The sequence below is a fragment of the Hemitrygon akajei genome, chromosome 9, assembly GCF_048418815.1.
Source record: "Hemitrygon akajei chromosome 9, sHemAka1.3, whole genome shotgun sequence".
Taxonomy (NCBI): domain Eukaryota; kingdom Metazoa; phylum Chordata; class Chondrichthyes; order Myliobatiformes; family Dasyatidae; genus Hemitrygon; species Hemitrygon akajei.
This window is the reverse complement of record NC_133132.1, coordinates 65051582-65075326: the sequence shown is the minus strand read 5'-3', so window position 1 is coordinate 65075326 and position 23745 is coordinate 65051582. Positions and strand designations below refer to the sequence as shown.

General features: G+C 41.0%; 1 protein-coding gene across 1 annotated transcript in view; it reads right to left on the bottom strand.

The window, feature by feature from the left end:
• Nucleotides 1-3928: 3928 nt before the first annotated feature.
• Nucleotides 3929-23745, bottom strand: part of LOC140733193 (inactive tyrosine-protein kinase 7-like) — a 195742-nt gene continuing 175925 nt past the window's right edge. Inside the window, exons 15-20 of the mRNA XM_073056190.1 lie at nucleotides 22214-22369; nucleotides 20184-20416; nucleotides 12469-12549; nucleotides 11279-11430; nucleotides 9316-9494; nucleotides 3929-5198 (exon numbers count right to left, since the gene is read on the bottom strand). Of these exons, the coding sequence (XP_072912291.1) occupies nucleotides 5038-5198; nucleotides 9316-9494; nucleotides 11279-11430; nucleotides 12469-12549; nucleotides 20184-20416; nucleotides 22214-22369 (962 nt within the window). The 3' untranslated portion in view covers nucleotides 3929-5037. The remainder of the gene's footprint in view (nucleotides 5199-9315; nucleotides 9495-11278; nucleotides 11431-12468; nucleotides 12550-20183; nucleotides 20417-22213; nucleotides 22370-23745) is intronic.

The following is a 23745-nucleotide window of genomic DNA, read 5'->3' as shown; positions in this document are numbered from 1 at the left end:
GATCATCTATGTATATTCAGAGTGAGTCTACATGTGTATGCACATGCATGTGAGGTAAGTCTGTGCAGAAGAACCTCATTGCCAGTTGCTGCAGATCTCCTTGCTAGCAGGCCAAGACTTCACTTTGTCAAATCTATCTGGTAATACATTAACCCTAATGCATGCTATGCAAAAACTCTGAGATGCATCTTCTCTCCTCAGTCCTGGAGTAGAAGCAAATAATCTATCCCAAGCAACTGTCAAGAGAAAGCAACCTCCTCCCATGGATGCTGTCTGGCCTGCTGAGTTCTGCCAGCATTTTGTGTTTTTATTTTTTTTGTTAAGAGAAAGAATTAGTTAGGGTGAAGATCAACAAGAACCAAAGCCAGAGGAGTTCAAAGGGATCTTGACAAATGGAGAGGAAATTAATGCAGAAATAGACAAATCTTACCACTGAAGGAATACAGTTAATGGGTCATTAATCTTAACAAATCAGGTTTGGAGAATGCATACAGGAAAATTCCCTGAATACATAATGGACATGCACATGACAATATTAACTGGTATAAACTGGTATTATAGTTATACACTTGGGAAATCTACACATGGAATTTTATGCACCTTTCAAAACAGATAGAACTTGAGTCTTGAACTTACATAAAGCCAATGATGTGAATTTGATTAGCCCAAGCTAGATTAGGAAAATAAAGTTAGATTATGACACAAATTAAAGCAATGGTCCAATTTTCAATGTACCTTCCACTTTGAAGTAAGAGCTTCAGGAAGAAAGCAACTCATCCACAATTAATCGACACGGACTAGATAAGTTTACAATGCCACACAGAATTATAGGTTTGAGGACTGGGAGAGTTTTTAGAAGCAGTAATAGATGAACCAAAAATTAATTAAGTGGGAGCAGGTGTATCAAATAAATAAATGAAATAAAGTTCCTTGTACAATATATACAATGTAAAATGGAGAATAGTTCTGATGAAAGTTCAAGGATTTGACCAAATGCTGCCTAACCTGCTGAATATTTCCAGCATTGTTTTATAGTGAGAGTAGATTAAAAGGAGAACTGGAGTTTAAAAAGTCTAATGAATGAGGATGTCATTTCAGAGAAAAGACTGAAGAAATTCAGGATACAAATCCACTGAAGCTTCTACCAGAAGTAGAGCAGAAATTGGATGCATCAATGATAGTTGTCCAGAATGCTCGAGGTTCCAGAGCAGTTCCAGCAGAATATAAACCGTAATTACAAAACTTTTAGCCTGTTGTCTGTTGGCAATAAGATGCTGGAATCCATCATTCACAACACCTGTAGGATCAGAATCTGGGAAAATAGAGCTTGACAGCTCTAAATCTTTAAGAATGAAAACAGTAGAACCAGAGGATGTAGTATACTTCAATTTTTTTAAATGCATTTGCTACCACAAAACAGGTTGTTTCATCAAATGAGGCTGAAGCATAGATTAAGGAATGAAAACAGTAGGGACAAATGGGATGTTTTAAGCCACTGAACCATTACGAGTAGTTGATCACAGCTATTCACAATTTATAATAACTTGGATGCCAAGATAGGGTAATACATTCAAATTTGCTAATGACATAGCAGTTAGTCAGAAAATTGATTGCAGAGGATGCAAGGTGTTTGCGGAGAGACAGAGATGGGTTAAGTGCTTGAGCAAGTAAGTGGGAAAGATGTCAAGCTAGTTCCTTAGGTGGAAGAATAAAAAAAACTTTTTAAATTGACAAGATACATCAGTATGTGATGGCTCAGGAACCCCAAGGAGTAAACCTACAGGAAGCAATTAGGTTTGTTAATATGTGTGGTTCAGTGGACAAGAGGCCTGTGAGTGTAGCGGGCTTTGTAGGAACTACCGTAGATGTCGGATTATAAGCCACTATTCCCACATTTTGAATAGCTTTGAACACTGCGGCCTTTACAACGGTGCGGCTAATGCATGATTTTTTTTCATGCCGCCAAAAACATTTTGCCTCGTAACAGTAGACCAATAAAATTGATGAGTAGTTCACAGAGGTCCAATGAAATTGTACGATAAATCAAGCGCACTTTCACAATTAAATTATTGTAAATCAGTCATTTGTACTCGCCCTCATCAACATGGAAAACACTCGAAGAAAAGCATTGTGCTGCCTTTATGGCAGTTATTTAGTTTATAATATTTTCGCTTAGTAATTCATTTGTTAGTATTTTCTAGTTAAAGTTAGAAGTGTTTTAAGTACCCGGTATATTTGTTTTCTGTACTACATCCCGGGATGCTATGACGTCACATCCGGTTTCGCCGCGTCTTGTGGGAAATACCGGTTTGCGATAAACGGGAAGGTGGGGGCGAGCGGCATTAGACCCGAGCGAACGCTGCTTTTAAGTTAAAGGCGATCAATAACTTTTCCTGGTAGGCTGCAGTATATATATTTTTTACCAGTCGTTAAGAGATATTGGAATGTTGTTCAGTAAAAAAGTATACGCAACGTAATTTGTGTGTTACCGATACGTATGTATATTTAAAAGTAGCCGCGTTACAGGCACGATTCAAAAAAAAGCATTTGCAATATGTATTTGTTTATGTTACCATATGGATTTAATTAAAAGTTAAAAAATCCTCACGTGTAATATCTTTCTGTGTAAATATCTCATATTACAACGTGGGACACCTGCGGCCTAAAATCCGGTGCGGCTTGTACAAGTACAAAATTGATTTTCTTTCTAAAATTAGAGCCAGCGGCTTTTAATCAGGTGCGCTCTGTAGTGCGAAATCTACGGTACATTTGAGAGATATACTCGCTTTGGAGTTCTGAGAAGACTTAGTAATATTTGCCAAGATCACCAGAGTACGGACAGAAGATTCTGTAATATTAACAAGGAGGCTACTTGGAGGCATTTTTTTGAAATTGGCAAATCCAGAATAAGTGGTAAAGTCCCAGGACAAGAGGACAGTACCAAGGGGAGAGGTTGTGTCAATGCAGCATTTACAGTCCTCCTAGGTAGGGAATTCCAAACATTTACAACACGTGTGAAGAGGTGAAGGAGCAGTTCAGAGATGGAAGCAAATCCACAGGCGATGGGTCAGATTAACTCTACAACATACACTTACTGGGAAAAGACGACCAGGAGCCCCAGTTACCTTCATTGTAATAATATAAATTATTTTTAAATGTACAAGCTTTATTAACAGAAGTATAGATTAGAAAAACAAAACTTATGCTGGAGTATTGCCTTCACTGTTGATGGATGTAAAGGTCTTGATGAAAGGATACAAAGGGTGAAGATTTTGCTGGGTTTATTCTCCTTGGAACACTGATGGTGAAGGAGGAGTGTAACAAGTTAAAATATATTCAAAAATCACAGAAGTTGGGATGGTGTTCCAAAAGAGGCATTTTTTCCCCCCACAGGTACATGGTGATGAGAGATAAGGGCTCCCCACAAGGCTGACTAAATCCAGAGTCTGGTTCAACAATAGTTTTCAAAAATAAATTGGATTAAGAGTTATACAACAATAAATATTAGTGTTTGCAGAGATAGACTGAGTCAATGAAACAACTGGCCAGTGGTCAGAGATCGGAGCCAGAAACAATCAACTGGAAAACCTTCTCGTCTCACAATATTGTCCACATGATATAGTGGTTCACACAGATACAGGGCCTTGGCCAACCTATCCTCTCATTGTGACACACACTCCTATCACACACAAAGCCTTGCCCAGCCTCTCTCCTCACTGAGACACACATTCTCACACAGCCTTGTCCAGCCTCTCCTCTCACTATGAGACATACCAGTCACACTCAGCCAGCTTCTATGACACACGTACTGTGTGGCCTGGGTCACTCTAATCTGTGACTGATATTGGACAGGCCATCTTCCTTTTCCCTGCTGTGCTACAAGACTCTTTGTACTGATATTCCACAGCTGCATAAAGATAAAATCAAGTACCAAAAATTGTCAACTTTATTGACAGCAGCATTTTAAAAATTGACGGATATGAAACCAAATACAGAAGCCAAATGAGCAAAAAAAGTTATTCAAGTTTTTAAAAAAATCTATTTCAGCCAAGGTTTATTTCTTTACATACTTATAAAAAACTGGAAAAACTTAATACAAAAAGGTCTTGAAAAGAAATAAAAAGAAACAGGAACTTTCATTTCTTAAGTTTTGAACGTTGATAAAAAAAAATTCCTTCATTGACCAGGCACTTGGTTCAGTATAGATTTGCCTATATGTAACACCAGTTCAATACTGGCTTTAGATATAGTGTTTTTGCTTGTAAATATATGTTTACAGGTTAACATACATAAAATAAACTTTAAAAAAGCCAAATAAACAGTACCATGATAGAAAGACTAGATCACTGAGAACCTATTAGTATAAATAGAGGCTTCTCAAGCTTATTTCTACAGCAAGAAGTGTTGATGACATTAGCTCAAGCATCATGTGGTCACGAACGATCATGCAGCAGACAGCCAACATGTTTGCAGTTCATGATCGTCTCTTAGTTTCTCTGAATGTGATTAGCTATCCAAGATCAACCATGCACAGTTCTTGCATTTTGGAAATAAATAGATTGATTAAGGAAATTTATTCAGCCTCATAATTTGCTGGTTACAAGATCAATGATTGTGCTATTTTAACAGTTCCCACCTGAGACAGTGGGTGGAGTAATTGATACTCATTGCTCTCATTCAATACACTGGTCATTCTGTCTTGTTGCCGTTCTCTGCCTACCAGAACTCAGCTGATGGCTTTGGAGGTGGTCATTCCAAGCTCTTGTACCCAACAGACAAAAATTCTCCACGGCAAAAATACATGTACAAAGGTAGCAGAGGACAGAAGCCTTACGAAACGGCAGTCTGTAGTGTTGACCTTAAGGCAAAAGGACCCTGGAATTTGAGATGCTCATTTCCTTGTATGAATTAATAATAAAAATAAAGGAAAAAAATTAAAAATATCAGATACAGCTGACAAACAAACCCAATGGGATGCCTTCCATTCCTGAAACACTGTACATGATACACAATTATGGGAACAGTTAACAATTCCCCTCACACTTTGCTGTCAGCAGGAATTTCACCAAGAGTGTTGGCAATCTCACTGAAGGATGGACGGTCCTTGGGGCTGGCTGCCCAGCAGTGTTGCATCAGTTTGTGGAGTTTGGATGGGCAACCTTCAGGTGCAGAGAGTTTGATTTCGTTGTTCTGTACACCTGGAAAACAACACAACCTTGGGTCATCTTCACATGAAAATATGTTTCACCTCAACTTCTCCCATCCCACCCACCACTTAATGCAGAAATTCAGTAAGTACCACCATTGCCTTGGGATATACCCATCAGCTGTGTAAAACTTCACTTCTACAATGGCTTAACCTCTCATGGTGTAAGTAGGACTGGTGAAATGTCTCCCTATCATTTGTACAAAAGAATCAGAGAGATCTCCCTGGTGCTAACTATCAAATAAGCAGTTCTAGTTATGCATTTCGTTAATCACACAGCACAAAAACTGAACCTTGATCCCAACTCGTCCATGCTAACCAAGATTCCTACCTAAGCTAGTCCCATTTGCCCACATACCTCTATGTGAAGTTGCCCTCCAGGTCCTCCTTAAATCTTTCTCTCTCACCTTAATCAAATGCCCTACAGGTTTTGATTCCCTTTCCCTGGGGAAAAATATAAACTATGCAACCACCCTATCCTATGCCACTTATGATTTTATACACCTTTCTACGGTCACTCCTCAGCCCCCTACATTCTTTCTGACAACATCCTTGTAAATATTCTCTGTACTCTTTCCAGAGAATGACCTCATTCCTATAATAATGTAAAATACTACCAAAATAAAATAGGCAGTGTTGCTTCTCTAACCTGCATCTGGCCTCAACGTGACAGGACAGGAGGCCGTGGACAGATATGTCATTGTGGGAGTGGCAAGTGGAATTAAAATGGCTGATCACCATGAGGTCATGGCTGATGTAGCAGATGGAGCACAGGTGCTCGAAGTGATTCCACAATTAGTGCCTTGTCTCTCCAATGTGGTAGAGACCACTCCAGATACAGTAAACAATCTTGTTGGATTCACATGAGAAGTGCTGAATTACCTTTAAGACCTGTTTAGGGCCCTTAATGGTGGTGAAGGAGGTGGTGTCCTAATGTTTTAGACTAGCCTCCAGTGTGGAACTTGTCAAAGCCTTACTGTATCCATAGGTATTATTAATAAAGGCACAATATTATCAATCCTCCAGTCTACTGGCTACTATAGGTAAAGCTCTCCATCAGAATCCTATCAATTTCCTGGGAAAGATCCATCTTAATGTGTTCCAATATTTCAAGCACCTCCTCCTTTTTGATACAATTGATTTTCCAGCCCTCATCCTCACATCCTGATCCTCTCTTCAATGAACCATCCCTCCACCTCCAACCTCTGTCCAACTTTGTCCCTTCTCCACCTCCTTCTCTCTTCCATCCCCCCACTTTCTAACCTGTAGCCCAAGCCTTCCCCATGCCCAACAGCTCTCCGCCACCCCCCCCCCCCCCATCCCATGCAGGAAAGACTGTCTTTAGATGCAGTAAGAGTGTGTTGGTGGGTCCCAATGCACAATTCCCAAGCTGGGGCAGATTCATTTTTAAATGGCCTTCATCATCATTCAGTCTATACAATATCTGGGCAGAACAGTAGCAATTAGTGCAACACTGTAAGTAAGGAGTTTGTGCATTTTCCTCTGACCATGTGGTTGTCGTCCAGGTGCTCTGGTTTCCGCTCAGATTCCAAAGACATACGGCTAGGGCTAGCATTAGTAAGTTGCTATGTTGGGTATGCTATGTAGTCACTGGAAGCATGGCAACACTTCAAGTCAAGTCAACTTTTATTGTCATTTTGACCATAACTGCTGGTACAGTGCATAGTAAAAATGAGACAACATTTTTCAGGATCATGGTGTTACATGACAGTACAAAAAACTAGACTGAACTACTTAATTTAAAAAAAAAACAGAGAAAGCTACACTAGACTACAGACCTACACTGGACTGCATAAAGTGCACAAAAACAGTGCAGGCATTACAATAAATAATAAACAGGACAATAGGGCAAGGTGTCAGTCCAGGCTCTGGGTATTGAGGAGTCTGATAGCTTGAGGGAAGAAACTGTTACATAGTCTGGTCGTGAGAGCCCGAATGCTTTGGAGCCTTTTCCCAGATGGCAGGAGGGAGAAGAGATTGTATGGGGGTGGGGGTGGGGGGGGGGTGCATGGGGTCCTTCATAATGCTGCTTCCTTTGCAGATGCAGCATGTAGTGTAAATGTCCGTGATGGCAGGAAGAGCGACCCTGATGATCTTCTCAGCTGACCTCACTATCCGTTGCAGGGTCTTGCGATCCGAGATGGTGCAATTTCCGAACCAGGCGGTGATGCAGCTGCTCAGGATGCTCTCAATACAACCCCTGTAGAATGTGATGAGGATGGGGGGTGGGAGATGGACTTTCCTCAGCCTTCGCAAAAAGTAGAGACGCTGCTGGGCTTTCTTTGCTATGGAGCTGGTGTTGAGGGACCAAGTGAGATTCTCCATCAGGTGAACGCCAAGAAATTTGGTGCTCTTTACGACCTCTACCGAGGAGCCGTCGATGTTCAGCGGGGAGTGGTCGCTCCGTGCCCTCCTGAAGTCAACAACCATCTCTTTTGTTTTGTTCACATTAAGAGACAGGTTGTTGGCTCTGCACCAGTCCGTTAGCCGCTGCACCTCCTCTCTGTAAGCTGACTCGTAGTTCTTGCTGATGAGACCCACCACGGTCGTATCATCGGCGAACTTGATGATATGGTTCGAGCTGTATGTTGTAGCACAGTCGTGGGTCAGCAGAGTGAACAGCAGTGGACTGAGCATGCAACCCTGGGGAGCCCCCGTGCTCAGTGTGATGGTGTTGGAGATGCTGCTCCCGATCTGGACTGACTGAGGTCTCCCAAGTCAGGAAGTCTAGGATCCAGTTGCAGAGGAAGGTGTTCAGGCCCAGTAGGCTCAGCTTTCCAATCAGTTTCTGAGGGATGAACACTTGTGGGCTGCCCCTAGGACTGTGTTGGGTATTGATGCAAAATGACACATTTCACTGTATGTTTCGATGTTTCAATGTACTTGTGACAAATGAAGATAACTTTTTCTTTAATCTTTTTTTCAATGAACTTCATCTTATGGGGACTATGTTTCCTGGGCTTCTCTTCATCATGTGGCAGCAGGCATATTTAAAAGTGGTTAAAATTAACAAAGAATGCGCATTACCATTTCTGAAATTAGCTGCGGTGACCACAAATGTTTGTGGTTTAAAAAACTTCTGGGTCACTTATGCAGAACGACAATCAAAGCAGTGAAGCACATGTGTACTGGGACAAAAAACAGATCAGACTGCACCATGGACACTGTCCCATTCCAGTTCTGAGCAGTCAAGGCCACATAATGAAGAGTGGGGAGAATCAGGGACCTGAGGTCTGAGACAGTCCTGCCAGTAACAGAAAGTTCAATTGAGATTGACATGTGGATTAACTTTCCACATGGAGATAAAAAAACACTAGCTTTCAATCAATTATTGATCTGGATCTCCTCCAAAAGAATTGGCATTTGCTTTTCCTCAGAATAATCTGCAAGACTAGACACTGATAATTATCCTTTATTAGGCAGGTTTGGTCCTGATATTACCTTCTGATGCAGATGAACAGTTCCCCAGCATTATTTGGCAAGCTTAATATTCTCTAATGTCCTGACCAATATTCAATCTTCAACCATCAGACATAAAAACATTCCAGTCATTTCATTTTTAAGGGACCTTGCTTCTGGAACAACAATATCATTCTACACCACTGACTATACTTGAAAATAATTGCAGAGAGTGCTCCAAATTTGACTGGGTGCCACACTAATGCAAGTCAATTCTTGTTATCAGTCAAAACTTTACACTGGAACGGAATTTGTGGACTTCTCATTGGATAGTAATCAGGTTCCCTTGCCCAACTCTAATGGATCTTGCTGGTATTTACAGTTACTATCAAATAGAGGTTTAATCAGATATTATTTGTGGTCTAAATCCAAGTTTCTTATTAATCTGTATTTACATCAGGTTACTTAGAGTTTGTGGTTATTTACAAATTTATCACTCCTTAACCCAATAGCAGTAAATCTTAACAAAATATATAGGTCCCTGAGATGTAAACTAGAGAAATTGAAGAAACGGATCATATTTACAGACTGAGTAGCATGAGATAATGTACGACATTCTGCTTCAAACCTCTTCCCACGATGGCCCCAAGGAGAGGGACAAGTTGAAAAGAACAATGAAGAAACAATACCTGTTAATACTTCATCATCACTGAGATTAGAAAATGGCAGCTCCCCCTGTGAGAAGATTTCCCACACAAGGACACCAAAGGACCACACATCTGACTTGGTGGAGAAATCATCCTCAAATATGGCTTCAGCAGGCATCCAGCGCAGTGGAATCCATGCTTGGCGGAAATGGTAATATTCACTGGGAGGCAGACATAGTTCAGTTTATACATATGAAGCATTCACACAGCATACATTAACCCACATACAGACTTACATCATGGCTGATCATCTGAACACATGGTTTTGAGAAGAATCTCAAGTCTAATGGTTTTGTTATGATGTTAGTTGAAAGAATAACCCCAAAGCTAAGTAATGCAGATGCTGGAAATGTGCAAAAGAAAAAATAAACAAAAAAACACCTGAATTCTGAAAATACTTTGCAGTTCAAGCAGAGAAGCTATTAATGGAGAGAAGCTATTAATGCTTCAGGTTAAGGACCTGACATCAAAACCAGCATTTGTAGAAGGAAAAGGGAGTGAACCAAACACGATCTAAAATATAAACACAAAATACAGGAATCAGTCAGGTAGTAGTACTTGTGGAAAAGAAAACAATTAACTTTTCAGGCCACGGGAGATCAGTCCTTATCTCCATAACAATAGCCAGGATAAACGACTCCACTCCTTTGAAAAATAGTACAGAATCTTCTGCACCCCTGTTTAAAAGCCCTACATTGTGATATACTTCCAGGAAAGTTCATGATATTCATGGCTTGTTTATGGGATTCAGAGAATCTTAGAAGAGCAGGAAATAACCTTGCATTTAACAACAAGAACAACAGCCAATCTCAGATTACTATCCTCATGTGGTGGAGCCAAGAAAGCTGGTGAATATGCTTTATATACAATACTGTGCAAATGTCTCAGGCACATATATGTAGCTAGAGTGCCTAAGACTTTTGCACTGTATTCTATTTGTCACTGTGGACCAGAGAGTGAGGTTTGTAAATCTGGCAAGAGTTCTGTAACAGTCAGTGCAGTTTCATTTCCAGTAAGATGAAAAATGTGAATTGGTTCATGCACACTAAGGTGCACAAGACATATTTTCCTTGTGGGTGTCTGGTTAAGAAGTGCATCTGCCATCCTTGGTAGCTATTTTCTTGTCAATCAGTGGGCAAGTTCAAGTGCCATTCCAGGAGGAGCAGATTACTCAAACAGCGCTAAACAACAGAATTTGTGTTTTGTTGGAGGATTTAATTGAAAATTTCCTCAACCAACAATGTACAATAAAAAAATTCATTTGAATATTCACTGTGCACCTTGGTCAAGGCCAACAAACATTCCCTGACTCTAGAAAGATAATGTTGAGTCAAGAATCCTGAACAAATGACAGGAAACCTGAACTCTTCTCATGGCGTGGAGTCCAGCTCATCCACCACACAGGTGCTGACTACACTGATTTTCTGAGAATCATCACCTGATGATTCCCATCACGATTTGGGCACAGATGCTGTACATTGTCATTCTTGTACATTCCTACTTTCCTAGAATTGTATTATCTCAAAGTAACAGAGAATGGAAATGCCCAATTTTCTTAAAAGAAACTAGGAATGAAAAATAAATGCCAGCCCTATCCACTTTCCTGAGAACAATTCACAACAACTTCACAACAAATTTCACATGTGTCAGTGACAATAAACCTAATTCTGGTTCTGAAAGCCAGATTTAGAACAGTTACCTTTGATTGGAAAAGCAGGAATCAGTTCATATCTTTTTAGGTGGCCAGTATAATTACTTTTTTTTTTTTTTTTTAAAAGTGATCATAGCAGATTGTGGAATAACCACAGCTCTTCATGTTAATATATATGTTGGAGGATACCCTTCTGAAAAGATCTGGTTATTGATATCTAATTACGAAAGTTCTGTAGGAACCCAATCTGATATAATGTCCACAAGGTGACTGCGCCCCAGCCATTTCACATACCTGTTGTACACGTCCTTACTCAGGCCAAGTGCTGCCACTTTGACCTGTCGCTGCGCACTGATCAGGCAGTTTCGAGCAGCCAAATCCTTGTGTACAAAGCGATGGTTTGACAGGTACTCCATCCCCTGTGCCACCTGTGTGCAAATATGTACCTGGAAAACAATTTTAAGTGGTGTGAAAATAGATCATAGCCCGGCTTCTGGGTAATCCTAATTTACTTGATTTTATCTGGCCTCAGTAGTCCTGGAGTCAAAGGGATTGACCAAGACCCCGTTACCCTGCATCAAATGGAAGGTATGCCAAGGCAGATCTCTGCAACTATGGTCAAATAAAAACATTTACATCTTTAAACATGAAGAGGCTTCAATCCAAAAGTGAATGTCATGCTTGGAAACAAGAACATTAAAATCTTGATCAAATTGTCATAGAAGAGGGAGAACACAAGACATAACAGGAGCAGCATTAGACCTAACAGCTCCTCCAGTGTGCTCTGCCATTCAGTAAGATGATAGCTTTCCCACATTTTCCCCATTAATCTCCACCTTGGATATATTTAATACCACTGCCAACACAGCTCTCCGGGGTAGAGTACTGCAGTGATTCACAGCCCTCAGAAAATAAATTCCTTTTTCTGCATCAGCCTTAATGAAACTACTGAGACCTTCTCTCAGTGAGTCACAAGTTCTGAGAGGAGCTCAACAAGATAGATGGTGAGAAGATGACTCCCCATCAGGCGGAGGGACAATCTAAATAGGGCACAGTTTCAGGATCAGGAGTTGCCCGTTTTAGTCAGAGATAAGGAGGAACAACTTCTTTCATTCAGTCATTAATCCTTGGAACTGTCTACCCCAAAATGATATAAGATCTGTATCACTGAACACATTTAAATCAGAGTTAGAATTTTGAGATATAGGGGAGATTGAAGATTGTGGGATAACAGGCAGTAAGGTGAAGTCAGGCCAATATCAGATGACTGTGAACTTATTGAATGGCAGAGCAAGCTTACACAAAAGTTTAAATAGACAAACATATAGTTTTGTTCCAAGTTTTGGAATACCACTGAGAAGATACTTGCCCGTGTGGAAATTTAGCATTCTAACAATGGCTGAATTCCTAATGTAATTACTGATTTTATACCTAATACTTCAAATGATTTTAATACTTACAAATACAAATTATTGATCTAGTACCTTTTGTTTCAAATTTAATGGCTGCGACTTGATCTTCTCTTCACTACCCTTCACAATACGGAGGAACTGTTTGAGGTCTCCCTGGAAGAGAAGTGGCAAAATTAGAGTGGTCAGCAATGACTGTGGTGGAAGCTGGGTTGGCAGAGCCAAGTCCAGCCAACCCAGGGTAAAACTGGTAAATTACTTTATTATTGCCACATAAGACCATCAAACATATGCGCAGACATTTGGCCCAAGCTCAGAAGCGCTGCAACAGACTTTTAACACCATAAATCAGTAAGTTGCTTTAAGTCTCCCCTCTCACTGTGAAATGTGGGGGGGGGGGGGAGAGGGGGGAGAGAGAGAGAGGGGGGGGGGGAGAGAGAGAGAGCCTGTGGTATGTTGAATATCAGGTGAATGAGTAGTCTTTGGGGTACTGCAAGTCTGTGTTTTTATTGATGCTTTGAGTGCTCAATGGGGGGGTGGGGTACCAATCCTTGTTTGCTGGTGGGGGGATCGTTGCTTTGCTGCTGCTTATGCATGGAAGAGGGGAGCTGGAGGGCTTTGGGTTTCTAACATTTAACTGTCATTCATTCTTTGGGGCACTCCTCTGTTTTTGTGGATGTTTGTGAAGCATAATTTCAGGATGTATATTGTATACATTTCTCTGACATTAAATGTACCTATTGAGTCTGTTCCACCATTCAATCATGACTGATCCTTCTTCCCCTCCTCAGCCCCACTCCCCGGCCTTCTTCCCATAGCCTTTGATGTTGTGTCCAATCAAGAACCTATCAAAATCTGCCTTCAATACATCCAATGACCTGGCCTCCACAGCTGCCTGTGGTAATAAATTCCACAAATTCACTACCCTCTAGCTAAAGAAATTTCTCCATATCTCTATTTTAAATGGACACCCTCTATCCTGAGGCTATGCACTCTTGTCCTAGACTCCCACACCATGGGAAAATCCTTTCTGCATCTACTCGGTCTAGGCCTTTCAACATTCGAAAGGTTTCAATGAGATCCCACCCCCCATCCCTCTAAATTCCAGCGAGTACAGACCCAGAGCTATCAAATGTTCCTTGTATGATAACCCTTTCATTCCCAGAATCATCCTTGTGAACCTCTAAACTCTCTCCAATCCCAGCACATCTTTTCTTAAGAGGAATCCAAAACTGTTCACAATACTCAAGGTGGGTCTCGCCAGTGCCTTATAAAGCCTCAGCATCACATCCTAGCTCTTGTATTCTAGACCTCTTTAACTGAATGCTCACATAGTATTTACCTTCTTCACCACTGACTCTACCTGCAAGTTAACCTTCATGGTGTTCTGCACAAGGACTCCCAAGTCCCTTTGCATCTCAGGTTTTTTGGATTTCTCCCCATTTAGAAAATAGTCTGCACATTTATTTCTTCTATCAAAGTGCACGACCATGCATTTTCCAACATTGTATTTCATTTGCCACTCTCCTAATCCAGCTAAGTCCTTCTGCAGCCTACTCGTTTCCTCAACATACCTGCCCCTTCAAGAATCTTCATATCATCTGCAAACTTAGCAACAAAGCCATCTATTCCATTGTTTAAATTATTGATATACAGCATGAAGTGGTCCCAACACTGATCCTTGCAGAACACCACTAGCCACTGGCAGCCAACTATAAAAGGATCTTTTTATTCCCACTTGCTGCCTCAAACCAATTAGCCAATGCTTTAACCATGTTAGTAACTTTCCTGTAACACCATGGGCTCTTAACTTGGTAAGTTTGTCACCTTGTCAAAGGCCTTCTGAAAGTCCAAATATACATCCTCTGCATCCCCTTTATCTATCCTACATGTAATCTCAAAGAATTCCAACAGGTTTGTCAGGCAAGATTTCCTTAAGGAAACAATGCTGACTTTGTACTATCTTGTCCTGTGTCACCATGTACTCCATAACCTCATCCTTAACAATTAACTCTAACTTCTTCCCAACCGAGGTCAGGCTAACTGGTCTATAATTTCCTTTCTGCTGCCTTCCTCCTTTCTTACAGAGTAGAGTGACATTAGCAATTTTCCAGTCCTCTGGCACCATGCCAGAGTCCAATGGTTTTTGAAAGACCATGACTACTGCCTCCACATCTCTACTGCTACCTCTTTCAGAACTCTAATCCTGGTGACTTATCTACCCTTAGGTCTTTCAGCTTTTTGAGCACCTTCTCCCTTGTAATAGTAACTGTACTCACTTCTCTTTCCTCACACCTTCAACATCTGGCATGCTGCTGGTGTCTTCTACAGTGAAAACTGATGTAAAATACTCCTTTAGTTCATCTGCCATCTCCTTGGCCCCCATTATTATTTCTCCGGCCTCGTTCCCTAGCAGTCCTATATCCACACTCACAACTCTTTTTCTTCATACTTGAAAAAAAACACTTATTATCCACTTTTGACATTGTTTGCTAGTTTGCTTTCATATTTCATCTTTTCTCTAAAGATTCTTTTAGTTGCTCTCTGTAAGATTTTAAAAGCTTCCCAATCCTCTGTCTTCCCACTAATTTTTGCTCTCTTGTATGCCCACTCTTTTACTTTTACATTAGCCTTAACTTCCCTCGTTAGCCATGGTTGTACTATTTTGCCATTTGAGTATTTCTTTGGTTTTGGAATACATGTATCCTGCACCTTTCTCATTTTTCCTAGAAACTCACACCACTGTTGCTCTACGGTTATCCCTGCCAGCATCTCCTTTTAATTTACTTTGGCCAACTCCTCTCTCATACCACTATAATTTCCTTTACTCCACTGAATACTGCTATGCCAGACTTTACTTTCTCACTATCAAATTTCAAGTTGAATTCAATCATATTGTGATCACTGTCTCCTAATAGTTCTTTTACCTTAAACTCCCCAATCATCTCATTACATACACCCAATTCAGTATAGCTGATCCCCTACTAGGCTCAGTGATAAACTGCTCTAAAAAGCCATCTTGTATGCATTCAACAAACTCACTTTCTTGAGATCCATTTCCAACCTGATTTCCCAATCGACTCGCACGTTGAAATCTCCCATGACTATCAGAACATTGCCTTTTTGACACACTTTTCCTGGTTCCTGTTGTAATCTGTGATCCACATCCCAGCTACTGTCGGGAGGCCTGTACATAACTGCCATCAGGGTCCTTTTGCAGTTTTTTAACTCAACCTAAACAATTCAACATCTTCCAATCCTATGTCACATGTACTGACTACAATGAAAAAAATCCATGCAGGTTATTTCTTTATTTTGCATGGAGGTAGTGCAAAGGAAACAATAACAGAATGCAGGATAAATTGTTTCAGAGAAAGTGTACTCCAAGGAGACAAAGTGCAAGGCCATAATGAGGTAGATTGTGAGGTCAAGAGTCCATCTTTTTGAACTAGGAAACCATTCAATAAATGAGGATAGAAACGGTCCTCATGACTGGTGGTATGAGGTTTCAACCTTTTGCATGATCTGTCTAATGGGACGGCAGAGGAGAGAGAATGTCTGGACTGGGTGGGACCTTTGATTATATTGACTGCTTTACCAAGGCAGCTTGAAATGGAGACAGAGACCATCGAGGGGAGGCTGATATTTGTGGTGTGCTAAGCTGTAAATACAACTCTCTGCAGTTTCTTGTAGTTTTGGGCAAAGTAATTAGTATACCAAGCTATTGTGATGCTGAATATAGTGGTCCACTATGCAACCAAATCCACCATCATAAATATACTCCGTATCTTTCAATCAAAGAAATGGCATGGCAGAGGAAGCCATTTAGCAAATGAGTCCATCAAGTCAAGTCACTTTTTATTGTCATTTCGACCATAACTGCTGGTACAGTACACTGTAAAAACGAGACGACGTTTTTCAGGACCATGGTGCTACATGAACAATACAAAAACTACACTGAACTATGTAAACCAACACAAAAACGACACTAGACTACAGACCTACCCAGGACTACATAAAGTAACACAGAGCAGTGCAGGCATTACAATAAATAGTAAACAAGACATAGGCACAGCAGAGGGCAGTAGGTTGGTAGACCGATGGCTTGAGGGAAAATCTGTTACGTAAATAATCAGCTGAATGGCGGCGTCAGGGATTCTGTCCGTTTCTGTACTCCCGCCGAGTATTTCGTTGCCACAGATGTAGTCCAATTTAATGGCCACTGGAGAGCAGAACGGACAGGAGAGCCGGCCGGCTAGGGCTTGCTTTTTTCCTGGCACGGACTCCTGCCTGCTTGCCTCACTTCCTCGCACACCGCTTACAACGTCCTCACCTCTGGCCACCGGCATCAGGCGACTCTGAGGACTGCAGGCCCGATTCCCTCAGCAAGCCGAGGTCGTGCAATCTAACCAGCAGATTTTCATGAAGGTTTGATTTTGGGCGATCTCTGTATTGTAGCAGTCTCTGGCGATGGTACATATTCGCTCTGTTATCCATTGCCCTAAACCCTAATTGTGCCTTAAAATTAAATTTAAAAACTAAATTAAAGTAGCACCAGATCCGAAAGGCCCCTGCTGCCGTGTGCCGCGCTGCCTACACGCTGGCATTGTCCAGACTAAGTACAAGAATACACTTTGCTCTTCTAGGCAAAAGCTAGTTAATTTCAGGCTATTTAAGTAGATGATGAGGAAATGTGTGGGAGTGAGGAAGGAGCAGAGGGACAGCAAATAGTTGGGGGGGGGAGAGCAGCACAGTTAGGGAGGAAGGAAGAAAGGCTAACTGAAGAAGGATGCAGGGAGCAGGGAGCACCCCAAGGCACAGGGGTAGGGAAAGCTAGTTTGTTGAGCAGTGGAATCCAGCATGAGATCAGAAAGGCGAGGACCAAGGAATGTGGGGCTAGATTAGAAAATGCAGGTAAAAACAAAAAAAAAAACAAAAGAACTGCAGACACTGGAAACCTGAAACAAAATGAAAAATGCTGTAAACACTTAGCACAACAGTTTGCATCTGTGGAAGGTGGAAGGAGAAGAGTGTTAATACTTCAGATCAAAGAGTCTTTGAACTGATACAAACAAAAAAAATACATCTGTTTTTCTGAGTATTTCCACCATTGAAAACAAGGATTTCTTTGCGTGTTTAAGTGAAAGCGAGGTTTAACCAGAAACAATGGTAGCTCATTAAGTGAAGAATAACAGAATGGCAGGAATTGGTCAATGCAATGATGTGGCATTGGGATCTGAAGGACTGTGAGTCTTCAGATGCACACAGCTGAAGACATTGAAAAGTTAGCAGTTTACCAACAAGAACACGTTCCATAATCAGGGCCGACCTTTTATTCTGCTTGTTTTATTCTGCCTGGAAACTGATCATGGCTTTTGACACTGTTATGACCTCAGCCCCCTCCTTTGTGAGAATCGCAAGAGCGCTAGTCAAGGGGGGGTTCAACTGACCCAAGAGGGGGAGAGACGTGCTGAATAGACACAGGAAATGGGAGAGAGAGAGGGAGACGTGCGGAAGACCACGTTCTCCCGAGAAGCAGAATAAAGTGACTCTGACTATTGTCTCATGAAGACCACGTGTAAAGCCCTAGGGCAACGTGGGCTGGGTGATGGGAGAAAGATTGCCTCACCCCCCACCCTGATTGACATCTACAACCCTGCCAGTCCAGATAAAAGGTGGGCTGCTGAGGCGGGGCCTCAGACGCACCAGAAGACACGCTAGAAATCCTGCGACAGCGTTTTGATAGCGACAGCCGGTGGTGGGGTTCGTGTGCGTCTTTTCCTTGCCTGGGATTGGCGACCTCACCACGGAAGAATGGCCTAGCTACAGGGGAGGCCACAGATGAGAGCCCATTCCCCAACGAGACTTCCAACGAACTCCAACAGGTTGGAAAACCTGTCGGGTAAATGTTTCATTCAATCTCTCTCTTTCTAACAAAAGTGCACCAACGCGACACCACAACAGACGGCAGCTGGTGGAACTGCAGTGGCCGCAAGAGACTTTCAGATATACAGCGAACAATATATACATTACCCCTAGACAACGATAGAGCTTATTTCTGATTGATTATTACTATACCTGTGCTTTAGATTGAGTTGTGACGACGTATATGATCTGAATGTTTTGTATTAACCATACGTTTGTGCCCCTTTATAAATAAAAATGTTTGAAAATAGTAGCACCAGGCTTCAGCGGACCTATCTATCTTTGCTGGTAAGTCACCCGGTTACTGGGGAACGTAACAACACCCTCTACTGAAAAGGAAAATTTGGCTCAGAGATCATGACGTTAACTTCAGGTGATAAGGTCCAAATCTCTCACTCCTAACTACAACATAGAAACTGCAAGATACACAAGTGGTAATGTGAAGTGATGTTAATGCATGGTTTAGGTTGTGATATCTGATCTAATACCTAATCATGACTGAATGTGTTAACAAAAGAAACTGTATTAGGGTGGGCATATGAATAGTGTTTGACATCTTTAATAATAATTATAGATGCAAGTTTCTATAATTCCTACTGTAATGTACAGTATTAGATTTTTAAGAACTCAGTGTAACAGGGTTCACAAAGAACAGAACTGCACTACTTTCTTTACATGTACTTCATAATCTTTCATAGTCCAGGGCATTCAACAATCAATACAGCTGGAAGTATTGGTGCTCTTGTGGCACAGGAAATAATGTTCCACCAATGGAAATGAAGTAATTAGTGAGTAACACTGTCATTTGGCTGTATTCATGGGTAGTCGTGTATGATTCAATGTCAATTAAAGTTGAACTTGTGATAAGTGTTTTCATTGAACATTGAGTAGGACACTATTTCAGTTCCCTTGATTTTCTTTGAAAATTAACCTTTCAGATTCACCTCTGGAGGGAGATGTTACCTCAGCTTACAAGCTTCAACCAAAGGATAATACAGTATACCCTCAAAATAGCACTGAAGTGTTGGTATAGGTTGGGTGCTTAGGTCTCCACATTGAACCTTGATCTCATGAACCCCCAGAGGTAAGCTTGGCTTGACACCAAGTATGAATCACCAGTTCAGATAAAAGCAACCACTGATTTATATACATAATTTAACTTGGAGACCACTTGCAAACTGTGAAGGAATTATTATTTAAGGCAACAAATTCACTTGTTTCTTGATGTACAAGCTAATTAGACATTTGTAATGATGGTTGACAGAATGTGCTAGTTTAGAACCTTTCAATTTCCACCTAGAACCTAACCCCTTAATTGCTCTGTTCGGTTTTTGGGGCGAGACAGATTTACGTCTGGGTCCGACCAAATGCCGAATACTATCCTTTGCCTCTCTCCTGGCGAGACGCTTGATCCTCCCTAGATGGACAGATGTTGCCCCGCCCACTCATGCGCAATGGCTTAATGACATTATGGCCTGTTTAGACCTCGAAAAAATTCATTATTCAGTTCTTAATTCGGATCTAAAGTTCCATAAGGTCTGGGGACCTTTTATCGAGTACTTTCATAACCTTCCTCCTGACTAGGGTTTTTTTTTCTTCTTTTTTTTTCCGTCTTTTCGGTCCCTTGCTTTCAGCTCCCTTTTTTTTCCTGGTAGTAGGCATTATTATCCTCTGTTGCTAAGTGTATTCACAGTCTGGGAGTTTGACTGTCCGGACTTATACTCTTTCTACTGTGTGGTGGTTGGTTTGGAGTTGTTGTTGTTTTTTTCTAAGAACCTTTCAATTTCTATCTTAAACATTCTGGCAATTTCAATTACAAAGATAATAAAAAGTATGATAGAAACACTTCCTCTTGAATATCTCACCAGATCGACATATTCAGTGATCATATACTGTGGTTCCATTTCACGACAGAGGCCCAGCAGTCTTACAACATTGCTGTGATTCATTTTACCAAACATCTCAAACTCCCGCCGAAACTCTAATTGTAGCTGCTCATCTCGTGTGGTCAGGCTCTTCACCAGGACTACTGTCTCTGGCTCACCTTTATCAATCCCTTTGGCTTTAGCCAAGAACACTTCGCCATACTCTCCTTTTCCTGCAGTTACAAACAGAAGACCAAAGTTTGAATGGTACCCAGTTTAAAACACATGTACCACACAGCATGTGGAATCACTGATTTTTTTTGGCAGAATTTGTACTTAAAACTAAATAAGATCCTATATTCTACATACAGGAGCTAAACTGGATAGGTCTCTCTCAGTACACTATGTACCACGTAGTATAAACAGGAAGGGCATATTTCGCACTGAACCTCAATAAATAGAAATAAGTGTATGCGGACCTGTCAAAATGGATTATGAAGAAACAGATTTCTGGACAGTGAATAACTCAGAAGAGATTGTTTATTTTGAAGGAAGAATTGTAGGTTAGACATCTCCTTAAAAGCAGCACTCATGTACTCCTTTCCTTCACACATTCATTCAGGCTCAATACATGTGCGGAGGATTAATGGCCTCACTGTCTTTATGTTCCGGCCCTGAGTGGGATCACAGCTGTGACAGATTAAGCCTCACGTAATGTTCATGCACATGTTTATGATTGAATAGCAGATAGAAACATGATCCTGGCTCACTCTCTGTTGAAATCAACTGCATCTGATTTCAGTCCACATCATATGAAGCAAAAACAGCAGCTAACAGGATGGAACCTGCAACTTTCCTGACTTGTAATATTCTGCATTACAGCATTAAATTATCTTTACACATCAACTCTGCCATTTAGGGTGTGCAGTACTTTTTTCAAATTCTTCATCACTAAACTACCTGGGTTTAAAATAAACAAATAAAGCTCCAAGATTTAATATGTAATTTGTATCAATTTAACTTTGCAGAATACAAACAGTATTTGACATTGAAACATATAACAACTCTGGCAAAGAAAAATAGATGAGTTGTTGGCCTTTAAAAGTAGGCTGAAGCCCCCCTCCCCAAACTAACAACTCAAAAGCTAATCCATTAAGATATCCCAAAATACCATCCCTGAACAGAATTTGAAAATTTACACTATACCTCCCACAGAACTTGTAGGCAGCAGCCAACCTGGAGAGCAGCTAGCCTACCAATAAAACATGCTCTGAATAGCAACTTTATTGATGAACATAACCACCCTTGTGAACTATATGCTCTGATAAGTAGTTAAGAAGGCAACTGACATCTCAGCCCTTATTGCAAAGTGTTTAAGTTTAAAACACAAAGGAAGGTTTTGCTCATGAGGCTTCACCTGGAATATTGTATACAGTTTTGGTCCCCTAAACTTAAAAAAACCCCACTAATAATAGAGGCAGTACAATGGAGATTCACCATGCTAATTCCAGGGAAGAAGTGGCTGTCACAAGGGAAACTAAAAGAGCTTGGCTCTGTATTTCTTGGAGTTTAGAAGAATGAGTGACCTTATTCAAACATTTAAGATCCTAAGGGGACTTGACAGGGTAGATGTTATGATTCAGAAAGCATCAAACAAGGGAACATACACTGCTAGCTAAGGGGCCAGTCATTTAAAATGGAGGTACTTGTAAATCTTTGTGCAGTGGGTAGTGAATCTCTGGAATTTTCTGTGCTTAAAACTACGCACAGAAGTTGAATCACTAGGGTAATGGAAGCTCGATCATTAGAAGTATTTAAAATGGAGGTGGATAAATATTTGATAGATTAAGGGAGATAAGATTATGGAGAAATGATAGAAAAGAGGAGCTGATGCCAGTTTATATTAATTTTCTCATGTTCTCATGTTTTGAGTAAGGAATTTATCACCATTTCCAGAAAAATGGTGGAAAAGGGATGGAAGAATATATTACAATTTTTTTCCCTCATGTATTTCATGTCTTGTTACATACCAAGGGTTGTGATTGTCTGAAGGTTTGCACGAGGGAAGTGCAGTTTATCATGCACACTGTGGCGTTTGTTGGGGACCACTGTCATAGTGATGTTGTTAATAGATGCTTCCTCCTGAATCTCAGCTGTTAACTGGCCGTTCTGCTGCACAGTGCCACCTGACATTCAAAAGAAAAAGATAGATTTAAAACATTTCATCTAGCCATTTGCACCATTATAATTTGTTATGCATATACGATAACTATTCAAATTGAGTAACTTCCCATTCACACATCTCATTGTCCAGTTTAATCCTCACATGACCAAGTCATGTGTTCATGAATAATGCACAGCTGGTGAAATTGGTGCTTCACACTTGGGAGAACTAGTGTGAACCTTAAACACTGATTTCCCTAACTTCCGTTAATGCCCCTCCTCCCTTACTTACCTCATCCCTTATTTTTTTTCTCTCTCTCTGTCCCTCTCACAATCACTCCTTGCCTGCTCAGCATCTTCCTCTGGTGCTCCCCTCCCCCCCTTCTTTTTCCCTAGGCCTCCTGTCCCATGATCCTCCCCCTTCTCCAGCTCTGTATCCCTTTTGCTTATCAACTTTCTATCTCTTAGCTTCATCCCTTCCCCTCCTGTCTTCTCCTATTATTTCAGATCTTCCCCCGCCCCTTTTCAATCTCTTACCATCTCTTCTTTCAGTTAGTCCTGACGAGGGGTCTCAGCCCAAAACGTCGACTGTACTTCTTCCTATAGATGCTGCCTGGCCTGCTGCGTTCCACCAGCATTTTGTGTGTTGCGAGAACCTTAAATGCTGTTCATGTGGAGTCTACACATTCTCCCTAACACCATGTGGGTTTCCTCTGGATGATGCTGGTTCCTCCTACATCCAAATGCATGTCAGTTGGTAGGTTAATTGGTCATCTCATGTTGATTAGTAGAAGAATTTAGGTAAATGTGGAGAATAAAATGGTTCATGTAGGATTTGTGTAAATGGGTGCTTGATGGAATGGAATGGCTAGGCTGAACAACCCATTTCATGGCACTGTAACACTGCAGACCATTCCCAGGTAATGAACAAATTCAGCTTTCACATGCTTCCATATATATCACATCACAAAAATCTCTACACACGGCAACTAGACCTCCAAAGTATTGTACTGAACGGCATCAAAAGCATTCAAGAATAATCCTGAAAAGTGGAGAGAGAGGGGGAATCTAGTTCTGCATTTGTAGAAATGAAGACTTGTCTTTTTCAATTTTTTATTAATATCAACATAATAAGATTGATAGTTATTGGAATTACAAAATTTAAAATGAGCACAAAAGGATACATAAGCAATAAGTACAATGTAGTTAAGTCTTCCCAAATCATACAAGATACAAATATAATATTGTAGCGGTGTGCTACGCGCAGCGCTGAAATTACGACACGGAGTCGGTAAACTGCAACCACGGAATAAGTTTATTTCACAAACACAGTCTTGCTTAAAAGCCTGTCTCCCCCCACTCGAAACTTGGAGAGGCACGTAACTGAAACTCCCTGAGG